The sequence below is a fragment of the Sphaerodactylus townsendi genome, linkage group LG06 (assembly GCF_021028975.2).
Source record: "Sphaerodactylus townsendi isolate TG3544 linkage group LG06, MPM_Stown_v2.3, whole genome shotgun sequence".
NCBI classification, from domain to species: Eukaryota; Metazoa; Chordata; class Lepidosauria; order Squamata; family Sphaerodactylidae; genus Sphaerodactylus; species Sphaerodactylus townsendi.
In genome coordinates, this window is record NC_059430.1 from 34,284,581 (window position 1) to 34,298,446 (window position 13,866).

Here is a 13,866-nt window from a genome sequence, read left to right on the forward strand (position 1 = left end):
CTTCAAAGTTTAGGATTACCTCACAGAATTTGAAGTAAATCCTACTACTGAACTAGGAATGGGAAATCTCTCTCTAGCACATGCAGCATGATTTCACCTTCTGACAAAAGAATTGGTCCCTCTCTGACACAATCTCTTTCCCTGTCAGTTCTACCCTCTCTGACCAGAAGACCAATTAGCTCTGTTCCAAGAACCCTGGCTAAGAATTCTTCTCTACCTAGAAGTAAATTCCTTTCCTTATTAGAGTTGGGATACTCTCTCTCCCAATACTGTCTTCCTGACAAATCACAGGTCTTTACCAGATGCTAAAACCTGTTTGTTCTCTCTGGAACTCAGAGTTGAACTCTCAAATCCTGTCTGAAACATTAAGTGCTTCTAAAACTTTGCTCTCTCCCAGCCTGTCACTCACACTCTTAGGTTCTGTGAGGGTCTAACACTTGACATTCTGCTTTTCTGTCTCCGCCTGATACTTTATCTATTTAGGATTTCTTTCTTTCTCATAAATATTTACAGGTTTTTTCATATGTAGGTCTGCTGTGTTGATGCAGTGATTGACTGTATTTTTTATCAGTACTTAATTTTATGTTGTTCTCCAATCTGAAAGCCTGTTGGTTGAGGAGAAGCCGATGAATCTTTAACAGTACAATCCTAAAATGTCTAGCTTTCTAAACCCATTGACTTTGATGGACTTAAAAGGGTATCACTCTTCTTAGGGTGACACTGTAGAATTCATAAATAGCAGTGGAAAATGGACCATTCCGGTAGAGCTGTCTCCTTTGCTCAGCATAAAATTGCCAGGAATTTGCGCATATTAACAGATGATGTTTGGACTTTATCTTATCAGGTTTACTGGTTTACTGTGGAATTTGGACTATGTAAAGAAGGCAATGATATAAAGGCTTATGGGGCTGGGCTGTTGTCATCATTTGGTGAATTGCAGGTATGGATCCATTGCTACTATTCTTAATTCTGCAAAGCAGATGTCTTTTGTTTTTCCTTTTTAAAAAGTTGGTGGTTATATTTATATCGTACGTTGTATGCATCTTACATTTAATGCTAACTGTGTTTGTCAACATATCACAGATTGCTATATAATAAATGGTTGAGAATGAGAACTTTGAGCTGGAAATCAACTCATTCATGAGCCATTTGGAAGCCTTAAACAAGCTACCATCTGTCAATCCTCTCTCATCTGTTATACAGAGATCATAATTCTGGCTGTCCTTGGCTGGTTTTGCACTTCGAAATTGCTCCAGGGCTTATCCGGGGAGCGTACCTGCCGTGGGGCTTCTCACCCTGCTTGTAGTTCCCCACAAGCCTGGGGCTTTCCCATAAGCACCCCAAGCAATGCACAGGAACTACTTAAGAGAAACACTGTGGAAGTACTCAGTGTTGGCTTCATAACCAATCTGAAACAGAAGATACGGTTGTCCTTCTGTTTCAGAGATCAGATCGGATTAACCATTACACTAAATAATTTGTAGAGCAAAGTCCCTGCTACACTGTAGTTACCTGGGAGATTCCTGACATAGAAAGTCAAACGTCCGAATGCCCAAATCACTGCTGTGTTCATAACTGGAAAAAAAACGCATTTTGATAGACTAACAGTGTGAACAGCAGAGTGAATACTATAAAGCCAAGCCAGCACTGGCGTAATGCCCATAGGGCAAGGTGGGCAGCTGCCCAGGGCATCACCTTGTGGGGGGCATCAAAATGCTGGGTTCGTTTTTGGGTATTTTAGTGGTTTTCTATTTTTGGCCTGAAGGGGGCGCAGTTTTTAGGCTAGCAGCACCACAATTTCAGCGTATCATTAGGAGACTGTCCTTATACTACCCCCCAAATTTGGTGAGGTTTGGTTCAGGGAGTCCAAAGTTATGGACTCCCAAAGGGGGTGCCCCTATCCCCCATTGGTTCCAATGGGAGCTAATAGAAGATGGGGGCTACAGTTTTGAGGGTCCATAACTTTGGCCCCCCTGAACCAAACTGCACCAAACTTGGGGGGGGGATCATTAGGGAAGTCTTCTGATGAGACCCTGAAAGTTTTGAGACTGTGCCTTCAGAAATCTGCCCCGCACAGCCTGCAACCCCCATTGACAGCAATGCAGAAAACTCAATGCAGAACAAAGATTCTTGGGCAAATTTCTAGGATGTTCCTGCAGGGGGTGCATTTTTGGATGTATCGGCACCAAAATTTCAGGGTATCATCTGGAGATGATGGCACCCCCCAAGTTTGGTGCAGTTTGGTTCAGGGGGGCCCAAGTTATGGACCCTCAAAACTGTAGCCCCCATCTCCTATTAGCTCCCATTGGAAACAATGGGGGATGGGGCACCCCCTTTGGGAGTCCATAACTTTGGACTCCTTGAACCAAACCTCGCCAAACATGGGGAGTAGCATAAGGACAGTCTCCTTATGATATGCTGAAATTTTGGTGCTGATATGTCTAAAAATGCACCCCCTGCAGGCACCAATGTCCTGGTGCAAAAAATTTTTGGTCGTGGTGGAGTGGCCGCCCATGGGGGGGGGCATCCAACTCAGGTTTTGCCCAGGGCTACAGTTTGCCCAGGGCTGCCTCATTACGCCCCTGCAAGCCAGAATCAGGAGGGTCTGTTTATATGGCTGAGGAAAAAGCATGGCTTATTTGTCCTAATGATGCAGTACCTTGAAATATACTAAAAGGGGCTCTTAGTCAGCTCTATTAAGAATCCTGGCTGGATTCCAATCCCATCCCTACCTTGACTGATATTATTTGCTTTTGCAAAGTCATAGTTCCAAAAGTTCATGTGTATAACATGGAAAAGATAATAGCCTTTAATTCAGAGATCTGTTGGACAGATGAATGAGGCAAGGATATGCTTTCTGTGGCTGGGATCCTCCTGAGCACTGGGGTTGCCAATCTTCAGGGTGATCAATCTCAAGGTGGGTCCTGGAGATCTCACAGGATTACCTCTGTTCTCTAAACAACAGAGATCAGTTTCCCTAAGAGAGAAGGTGGCTTTGAAGGGTAGAATCTGTGTGGAATCTGTGGCATGCTATCCTGCTAAAAATCCCACCTTTCCCCAAATTCCACTGTTCCTGGGCTTAACCCCCAAAATCTCCAGGCATTTCCCAAAACAAAGTTGGCAACCCTAAATGGGAAGGTTCCTATAGTTGATTTCCAGATTTCATAGATCTCTTATCCTGGAGGAAATGGCATCACCAGTGGGCAAACTGTATGGTATCATGTCCCTGGTGAGCTCCCTCCCCAAACTTCACCCTCCTTAGCTACTGCCCCCAAATCTCCAGGAATTTCCTGAGCCAGAGCTGGCAACCTGTGGAGCACAGCAACATTCATGGAAAGGGATGTCCTAACTTTCCTCCTCCTTCTGCGGCCTTCCATGTCCTCCCTGAACTTTACCTCCTGGAAGTCAGTGAACCCCTGGAATAGCTTGGGAGGTGAAGTGGGACTCTGCAGTGGAAGCAAAGGAAATCACATGGCCCCTTTCCATGGATGGAAATGAAAAAGGAGGCTAGACTCTAAGCATAGATATGTGTCTTGCCACCCCATTCTGGCAGAGGGGATCTTTGCAGTGGTGGGATTCAAATAATTTAACAACCAGTTCTGGTGGTGGGATTCAAATAATTTAACAATTGATTGTTTACAACCACTATTTTAACAACCGGTTCTGCTGAAGTGGTGTGAACCTGCTGAATCCCACCACTGGATCTTTGTATGGAAACAGTCTTAGGAATACACAGCCAATACAGGCATGTATCTGGATGTGCAACTGCATCATCATGCTGATCTGGGCCCCGTTGAATTGTATGGATGCATCTTTTGATCAAAATATCTCTGTCTCTCACCTTCAGTACAGTTTATCAGACAAACCTGCCATTGAACCTCTCAACCTGGAGAAGACAGCAATCCAGAAATACCCGGTCACTGAATTCCAGCCCATTTACTACATTGCTGAAAGTTTTAAAGATGCAAAGCAAAAGTTAAGGTAACAAGTTCCTCTCTGTTAGGGTCTAGTTCATAGGTGTCAAACTCGCAGGCCTCCAGATATTATGGACTACAGTTCCAATCATCCCCTGCCAGCATGATGTTGGCAGGGGATTATGGGAACTGTAGTCCATAACATCTGGAGGGGCACGAGTTTGACACCTGTGGTCTAGTTCATTTACTGGAAGCCCATTGAAATGTCCATCCTGCAGGAAGGAACACGTAGATCAGAGATGAATCCGAACATTTTCCTACAGTTCATCTAAGCTGAAATTAAATACAGTGAACCACCTGAAAAAATGTTTGAGGAAAGAATACTCCCAAATTCACCTTCCATCTCAAATCACTGACGTTTCACCTGTGGTTCTCATTTTCTGTGAAGCCTCAACAGATGAGGTGGGGATTTAGTCAGAGGCGTAGTGCCAGCGGGGTGGGGTGGGGCGCGACACCCTGGGCAGAGCCATGGCGGAGGTGTGGCCAGGCCTGTGGAGGGGCAGGGGCATTGAGGGAATGTTGCGGGGCGGGGGCTCAGGGTGCACACACGCCCCTGGTGGAGTTTCCCCTCACTCCACCTCACTCCACCTCTGGATTTAGTTATTATAAATAAATTCAATTATGGGTTCTAGCATAACTGCTGTACAAATCTGTCTGGTTTAATGTAGTGTCTTCACAGGAGTGAACTGGAAAAAGTATACAACTAGATAAAAATACAAATATATACATATTGAAATGCATGACTTTTTAGATCCATTTTGGGCATCCAGTTACCATCAATGGCACTTTGAAATAAGGTTTGAAAATGTCTGAAAGCCTTGGGGTTTATCTGCAGTGTCGTTGTGTGCACAACAAAAGAAGAAAAGGAAAATAACCCAAAATGAATTAAAAACCAAAAAGGTTAAGACAATATAAATGTATGAAAGATGATATGCTGATGAACAGTATAACCCTTAAAAGAACTTCAAGGGAACAAGACCTTTTGAACAGATTTGTATTAGATTCTGTATTGCTTTTAAACCAGTCCCAAAGATAACCCAAAATTTTTGAAATGACTGTGGTGTCTGATCAGTGTGTTATTTATTTTCCTAAGCTGTTTGTTGTTTCACTTTACACAGTGTGTGAAAGTTGCCATCTTTAAAGGATGTCATTGCTTAAACATAAATATTTTGGATGCGTTAGAAGTTTCTGTTTTCTCCTTCAGGAAATATGCTTCCACAATTCCCCGTCCATTCTCAGTCCGTTACAACCCTTATACCCAAAGGATTGAGGTCCTGGACAATGCAAAACAGCTGAAGAATTTAGCCGATTCCATCAGCAGTAAGTAGCTGTATTTGCCAGTTGCCCTCCATATTAATGCCCAAATTTTGATGCCCTTCAATGTTCAATACTGGGCAAATAGACAGTAATCAAGTGTTCTTGGATTACTGTATCCACTCCAGTGGAGTTATAGAAAGCATTTGCTCTCTATGCACTTTGGGGCTTTTGCCATTATGGGAAATTAATGGTGTGGGATACAAAACCTGTAACAATTTTTTTAAAAAACTCGCTAACCTAGTTCAAAGAACAGAAATAGACTTTGTTCAGTATCCAAGGAGCTCACCTATACATTTCTGTGGAATATCCAATTCTCTTCAATGGGCTAATTCATACCATCAGGTGATGACTTGTATCTTGCAGTACAAATAGACCTTCTATATCACCTCTAATGCAATACATTTCAATTGGATCATTTCCTGTGTTCAGTTGTGGCACTTCCTGGGCTGGACCAGATGCTTCCCCACCTTCGAGCATATTACTTCACTTCTGATTCATGGTGCTCACATGATTATACCAAGTGAAATCTCAGAAGGACTGGAGGAAGATAGAGTGTATATTTTCCAGCAGTCAGTGGATAGGGCTTCAGTACTCCCTACATCTTTGCCCATCCCCTTGATAATATTCATGGTTTAAGATTTCTTGAATGGCATACGTGGTAGACCAACATGTTCTTTGCCTCCTTCCGCTTATTAGAGACAGGCTTTTAAATGAAATGGAAGCCAATGTGGTGTAACTGATAGACAGATGGAATTCTACAAGGAAAATCTGGGTTCAGATACCTTCACATTTGTTTCTGGAAGTAGCTATCTCATACCCCAGTCTATGTAGCCTTATGAAGATAAAATTGGAACAGTGCTTTGTATGTGTTGTTTTATGCTCCCCAGAGGAAGGGCAAGAGGCCACAAGCAGACTGACTTTCTTCATTCCTTTGTAGATGAATTGGGACTTCTTTGCAATGCTCTCCAGAAAATATAATGAAGATGCCATCACTTCTAACAACACATCTGGTGGCTCTGAGGGCTTTGTGGCAGAAGAATGCATTGAAACAAATATCAGCCATTTAGAAAAAAAATCAGGGCATGAATCATTAACATTGATGTAATCAATATTACATATCATGTTGTACTGTAATTACTCTTTGCAATCCATTATAAAAAACAGATGACATTGTCTATAGGCAAACAATTATAAAAAACGCTTTGCAGTCTGATGCATGATTACCTATAACACAGAAATTCATTGCCGTGAACAAGACAATTCATGACTCCTGTTGTCAGTTGCATACTTTCTAGATCTTAGAATATGCCACAGGTAATGGACAGGGAACTCAGTCTTCTATAAGAAATTTTTTTCCAGAAGGCTTGGCAGTAGAGACTTTCAAATCAAGGATTACCAAGTTCCTTGGAAAAAGTAATGCTTGATCAAGCATCCTCCTCAGAGGTAGCCAATTTGCTTTATCTCTTTATGATTTAAGAAAAAAGATCAGTAAATCTGTAGGGTAAGAATATTCATATGGTTATGATTTCATTCAAAGGAAGAGTACCAAAGTTTGGATGTATACCCCACATTTTCTCAACTGTAAGGAGTCTCAAAACAGCTTACAAACTCCTTCCCTTCCTCTCCCCACTACAGACACCTTGCGAGGTAGGTGGGAGTGAGAGAGGCCTGAGAGAACTAAGAAAAGAGGAATGGATAGAAAGATGTGAAGAGTTATATTCTTGTAGAAAATCCAAAAAGAGACAACAAAATCATATTTTGCCTGATCAAAGTGGAAATGTTTGATGATTTCATGCTTGTAGTGAAAGACTTTGGCTTGGTAGCAGAGACTTTGAAATCAAGGATGAAGATTCTGGAGGGCAACCAACTACAAAGATGGAAGGTTTGGGATGTTCTTCTTATGTATGCAAATTTACCAGGGTGATATTGGTGGAGGCCTGCTATCTTGGCACAGCTAGGATCCTCAGCGGTGATGACCATACTTAGGACCCTAACTGCCCATTTGATAGACTTTTTATTGTATTTTTAATTGATGAAGCCATGGTATCCAAAATCTGATTGGTACCCAAGATCTAAACTGTAATAGGATAAGCTCAGTTCTCCTGAATTAGAGGGGGGCATCTGAAGGTGCACAGGAAATGTGTTGGAAAGGGTAACTGAGACAGTTGTGGCTGTGGGTGATTGAATTAGAAAGGAGAGGTGAGCAATCTTGGCTTAGATCTGTGGACTATAGCCAAAAGATAGGTTCGTAGCTAGTTTTAGCATTGGGTTCATAACTAGGTTTATTGAATCATATGAGAGAAGGATTGTGAGGTAGATTTCCAGTGGTTTGGTGGTGGTTCTACAAAGTTGGGTCAGCACTTATGGCAAAAAAGTGTGGAGTGCTCTGGAGGTTCCTATAAAGGACTTCACTCCTGTTCTCTTGGATTATTCAGGCAATTGGCTACTCCCTGCTGAAAAAACCTAGGGAGTTCCAACCTTTGCTTTGAAATACCCTGTTCTAATATCAAGCAGATGTATTTCCCTGCACCCAAAGCATCTAAAGGCCAAAGGATCTGGGGGTATAAATTAAATGGTTCTGGGAAACATGCAACTTGAAAGGCTTACATGTCCAAACTGCAGCTTCATAATATAGTCCTATGCCGGTACTGTTCCTGTCTGATGCCCAGTCTGGACTGCTGTGCTGTAGCACTTGGTACAGTCTAGAGGTCTTCTGTATGTTATTTGTGTATCAGAGAGATCATGTTAGTTTGATGCAACAAATGTAAACAAGACTGTGTATCACTTTAAGGACTAACTTCATTTTATTGATATAACTTTTAGTGAACTAGAGCTCCCTTCTTTAGAGAAAAATGAGGGGATCTTCATTAGGAAGTCATTGCATTACTTCATGTGGATTCACTCATAGCATCTGACCAAATGGGCTGCAGTGCATAAAAGCTTGTACTAAAATAAAACTCTGTTAGCTTTTAAGGTGCCACAATATTTTCTAGTATTTGTATTTATAAGCAATGCTGCAATCTCTTAACTGTATATATACATTGTATGGTAATTAGAAATGCTGTCTTAAATCAGGGGTTTAAAACTTTATTGCCTTTTTTGATCTATCCTCAGTCTCTGTCTTTCAAAATACACATACTTAGATGCAAGCACCATTAAAATCAAGGAGACTCTTGCCTGCATAAACAGAAAGGTTTTGTGCAATATTAAATGCAACAATAACTTAAATGCTTTATTAAAATACAGGCTAATTTACAGAATTTTCTTTAAATAATTTTCTTTAAATAAAATGTAAAAGCTATATGTTATGTAAACAACCTGCATTGATTTAACAACTCTGTAGATCCTGTTTATTATTAATGAATACCATACAGTAACCCCCACACAACATCTAAAATCCATGACTTTTGTAATCTGCTTTTAAAGTTTTTTTTTTAAAGGGGGACTCATGACAAAGTTCCTTTTTCAAAAACAGGGTGAAGGTTGCTTTATTGTCTCTTGGGATTTAAAAACAAATCCCCAGATATTCTGTGGCAGTTTGCAATCAGTGCTTTGAAGTGGAAAGGTCAGTTTGTTGTTTTTGAAACTGTGATTTGCGCACAGAATTTGAAAGGAATAATTGTAACTATGGAGGTGAATCACACAAAGGCTGAAAGGAACTGTGCTCAAAATTTGTTTATAAATGTCTAATGCCTTAGGATGTGTGTAGACCATTCATTGCATGCTAGTCAACCTTTATGATACTGATTTGCAGAGAAATGTATTAAAATGATCTGTCCAAAGCATACCAACTCAGAAATGTGCCATTAAATGTGATGGGACATTTCCTAGTCAAGATTAAATTTAATCAATTTTAGATGCAAGTGATTAGTAATCAATTTCACTATTCTATGCTTTCTGTGAGACTTTCATTATTTCCAAGCTTTCATGTGGGGTGTTCTGGAAGTGCACTATCCATCCTATGATACATATTTTTTCCTATTAATTTCCATGGAAGATATGAGAGCATGTACTTAAATCAGTGGCAACATAATAGTATTTAACTTTTTTTTTATCATGCCTATGGCAAGCAATGTGATATAGCCAGTGATGAATTAAGGGAAGAACACGTTCTTATTTTGAGCCTTTGAGCCTTTGGGGAGGGCGGTATATAAATATAATAAATAAATAAATAAATGAATAAATAAATAAAAGTGGGGGCATCAGAAAAGGGCAAATAATATAGCCTGCTGTTACAGTGTTTTGGTTTGGAGATATATGCAGAGTATGTTAAATTGTTTATATACAAGGAGCACAGTGGGACTGAGTAACTTCTGTTGGAAGGACGGAGCAAATGAAATGTTGCTTTTACTGTTCTCTCTCCTGGAACTCACCACATAATTTACAACATGTGGCAGGCAGCTGGGTTTCTAGATATATGGTTCAAGTACTTTTTACAAAGTTCCTTTTATGAATATGGAACTTAAAAGATGCTGTGTTTATTATCATCTTTCTTTGTTCTTTCAGCCTACTAGATGCATGTAGATTTCACCATGTCAGTTTCACTGGAGCAGAAACATTTTTCTCTTTGTGAAATTGCCACCTACTTGATCACAGCTTAATATCACAGGTGATATAGAATTGTGAGCATTGCCTAACAATCTGATGACACTTGTGTCTCACTGTGTTATTACTGTTAATTTCTGCACATTATTGCACTCCTTTGTAATGATACCAAGAAAGTACCAAGAGTTTAGAAAGACAGACTTTAAAAGATAACATATTATGCTTTTTCACACTTGTGGTCTGCCTAGAAAAGTCTAGATAAGCCCAACAGCCACTTAAAAACTACAAAATGTCCACAGTTCTCCCAACAACTTCTGTTTTTTCTTTGTGATGAGGAACAAACGTTGTGTTTGCTTAAAATATTTTTTAAAACCCAAACCATGGTTTCTCTTGTGTTCAATCTCAAAGGGGTTTGCAAAAAACCTGTTGATTAAGTAGGTACCATGTAGTTCTAGTGAGCTGTAAACTGAGTGCCATGACATCCAAATAATGTCACCCTGGCCACCCATCCCCTTTTAATTGCATATTTGTTTATTTTATAATTTATGCTTCACAATTCCTATGGTTTATGGAACATGCCAGCAGTTAAAAAACATGAGTTAAATTAAAATATTGTGTTTTTAAAATGGGGAAAAAATGTTGAAATCCCCTTCCTTAATTTTGCTTGGTGAAAGTCTGCATGGGTCAGTTGTTAATGTGTTGATCTGGGAGAGTCAGATTCGAACCCCCAGTCTTCCATGGAAACTCACTGAATGTTCTTGGACTAGTCCCACCCAGGCAGGTGTTTGAATGGGAGACCTTCTAAGACAGTGGTTCTCAACCTGGGGGTCAGGACCCCTTTGGGGGTTGAACAACCCTTTCACAGGGGTCACCTAAGACTCTCTGCATCAGTGTTCTCCATCTGTAAAATGGATAAATGTTAGGGTTGGGGGTCACCACAACATGAGGAACTGTATTAAAGGGTCGCGGCATTAGGAAGGTTGAGAACCACTGTGAGATGAAGACAAGCAACTGCAACCCACCTCTGAATGTTTCTTGCCATGAAAACCCCAGGAGGTCGGCATACATCAGCTGTGACTTGAGAGTGACCCTAAATCAGCTGCTTGCCAGGTACCAGACAGTTTCACAAGCAAAACTTTCTACGTGTTTAAAACACATTTCTCAAGGAAACCTCTAGGAGTTTAGCCCCCCTTCTGCAGGGAATTGCTTAAACAAGTTCCCAAGCAATCCTAACGGGCGAGCAAAACGTCACGCGGGATTATATCAATTTGGCCCTGATACAGAGCCTGGAATGGTGGCAAGGAGGTGCCGAAGTTTCAGCACCTCGGATAGCAGCCTTCTCCAGGGATAGAGAGAAAAATGGGACGAAGTTTTAAGTTCTGGAGGGAAGTCCTTGGTTCTTTATTGGCAGAAATGTATTGAAGACAATGCGCCCACCTCCAGTGAATTAGACGAGTAACCATGTACTCTATGATCTCCCACTTCTCCAGTCTTTTGGAAAAAGTGCATAGTAAACATTAAATCCCTTCTGTCTTTTACTACTTATTTCCAGGTTACATAGTAATAATGTTTGGACCGATCAATCTCTTTATGATAGTACTATTGGACTTAGTATGTCCTAGCCAGCTCCAGCAGTACTATCACAAACAAACTGGAGCAAAGATCCTTTTATATGCTAGCTATTATTTGCTATAATGTTTATCCCTGGAACCGTATCTGGCAATAGCATACGAATGTCCCTTTGCACGAACTCTGGTGAGAAGACCTTGTTTACTTAAAAAGAAAAAATCTAGACCATTCATTTGGACCATAAGCGATTTTTTTTTTTGCAAGAAACAGGCTTTGCCCCAACTAAATTTTTTTTCCAAACGCATGTTTAACATTTCGAAACAGCCCGATCGCTGGATCCACCTATCTTTTTGTTTGCTTCCCATTTCGTTTGGTCGATTCCTACGATGCAAAACCTACGATGCAATCCTAAGAACGCCTTGGTGGGAGTAAGACCCACCAAATAAAACCCGTGTTCCTACTGAATAGACCTCCAGAGGGCTGCCCCCCCCCCCCCCGTGATTTTCTTTTCATTTTGGTGCAGTTTTCACTTGGAAAAGGAAAGCAAAAATCGCTGCAGTATTCGCCCGCTGGAATCGTCACTGCTTCGGAAGGTTTGCTTTAGTGCTATGTAGACTCTCCTGATTTGGGAGGGGTGTGTGTGCAAAATAAGAACACAAACGGAGTTTCATTTGTAAAGGTAGGCAGTTTCAAAACTGGCAGGCACAAGAACATAGTTTAGGACAAAAATATGACTAAAAAATAGAGAGCAAATGCATTCTCAGGTTGGCCCTTCGTTTTTCCTAACGCCGACCAGGATTACAGAATTCACCAAGAGCCACTCCCCAAAATTTAGTATTAGCAAGCATCTTCCAGTTCGACTCTTACAATTAGCAACAGTTCGAAGACATTTCCCAGTTTGTTCAGTTCGTTTATAATTTACATTTAGCAATATCCTGCTAAAATACTATTTCTTAAAATTTAGGGAATGCTAGCCTCCCGAATTTACCTTTATTATTTGTATATTTGGGACAAGAAGAAGGGAGTTGACGCTGGAAAACGACTGGCCCAAAACCATCCGGCCGGAATTGGAAGATTCTAGCTGGGGAACCGCAACGCTCTCAGATCCCCCCCCCCCCCGGCCCCCAGCTCACTTCGATAGGGGTAATATTGGGCTGCCACAGAAATGACCAAGAAGGTCCAGAGGACGCTAGTTTTTTTCCATTCGTTTGTTTATTTGTGGTTTTCCTTTCACGCTGAGACTCGAAGCAGATGACATAATAACACATCCAGTACAGCTTGCAATTGGATTAAGGTTACATAGGTAGAAAACCACGCCACAAAAAGCAATGTAAGACCTGGCAGACCGTCGATCATAAGGACAACGGAAAGCTTCTGACTCAGTTAACAGAGCTGTCCAACCCATTGGGGGGGGGGGGGGGACACGATATCTGTGTGTGAAAAGACTGCCAGTGTCACCCAATCGAGTTAAACTGAACACTTTTTTTATTGTCGAAGGCTTTCACGGTTTGATTCAGTTGAATTTGGATAGTTGTTCTAGTTTGGTGGATCTTGATCACGTTTTGCCTGTGTTCGTGGTTGAGCATCTTCAGAGGTGTGTCACAGAGGGAAGTCTGTTTCTTACTGTGTCTAAGTGCTCAGTTTTCTCACTTAGACACAGTGAGAAACATACTTTTCTCTGTGATACACCTCTGAAGATGCCAGCCACGAATGCAGGCGAAACGTTAGGAACAAGATCCACCAGACCACGGCCACACAGCCCGGAAAACCTCCAGAACCAGCTGAACACTTTTTTATTTTCAAGCCACTTGGCGGTGCAATCCCACTTTTCAGAAATTGCCCTATTGACTTGGAGCCATCCAGTATCTTCCACCAGATGTTCCAAGGAAAGAGGACAGAAGGTTTAACAAGGCAACCTCTTGAAAGCGATTGAAGCTGCCTTGGCTAAACCAAAGAGGTAGGTGGGAGAGCTGGCTTCGGGCTATGGATGAGCACTTTTTGACACCTGTACGATGGGGCTCTACCTTCCTCGTGTGGCCAGCGTCCAGCGCAACGGATGTTGGGAAATATTTCGTTCTAACGACCAGAGGTAAGTCTCTTTTTTTTTTTCAACGGGGCGTACAGCACTGCTTGAGCGAGGGCTTAACCCAGCCCCCCACCCCACACACCCCACACACCCGGTGATCTGGCTCTCTATCGAGCCTCAGCCTCGGCCTAGTAAATGACTTTTAAAACTGGGAGATCCGCACCTGGTGGCTGGGGCCGCATCTCTTCCTTCTACTTGCAAGCTTGGCCAACACCCAACACACACACACACACACACACCCGCAAGGCGGTCGCCTCCCAGCCTAAGAGAGAGCCGACTGACCGGTCTCCGTGGCTGCTCCTTCACTCCTCGACGGCACGGCCGCCTGTCAAGCCCCCAGCCCGCTGCAGCATCCCCCTCCCCCTCTGCACAGGT

At 41.9% G+C, this 13,866-nt stretch overlaps 1 protein-coding gene across 1 annotated transcript in view; it reads left to right on the plus strand.

Moving 5' to 3' along the window:
* PAH (phenylalanine hydroxylase) overlaps positions 1 to 9,090 on the plus strand; it is a 36,074-nt gene extending 26,984 nt beyond the window's left edge. Inside the window, exons 10-13 of the mRNA XM_048502318.1 lie at positions 845 to 940; positions 3,848 to 3,981; positions 5,179 to 5,294; positions 6,229 to 9,090. Of these exons, the coding sequence (XP_048358275.1) occupies positions 845 to 940; positions 3,848 to 3,981; positions 5,179 to 5,294; positions 6,229 to 6,269 (387 nt within the window). The 3' untranslated portion in view covers positions 6,270 to 9,090. The remainder of the gene's footprint in view (positions 1 to 844; positions 941 to 3,847; positions 3,982 to 5,178; positions 5,295 to 6,228) is intronic.
* Positions 9,091 to 13,866: the final 4,776 nt, after the last annotated feature.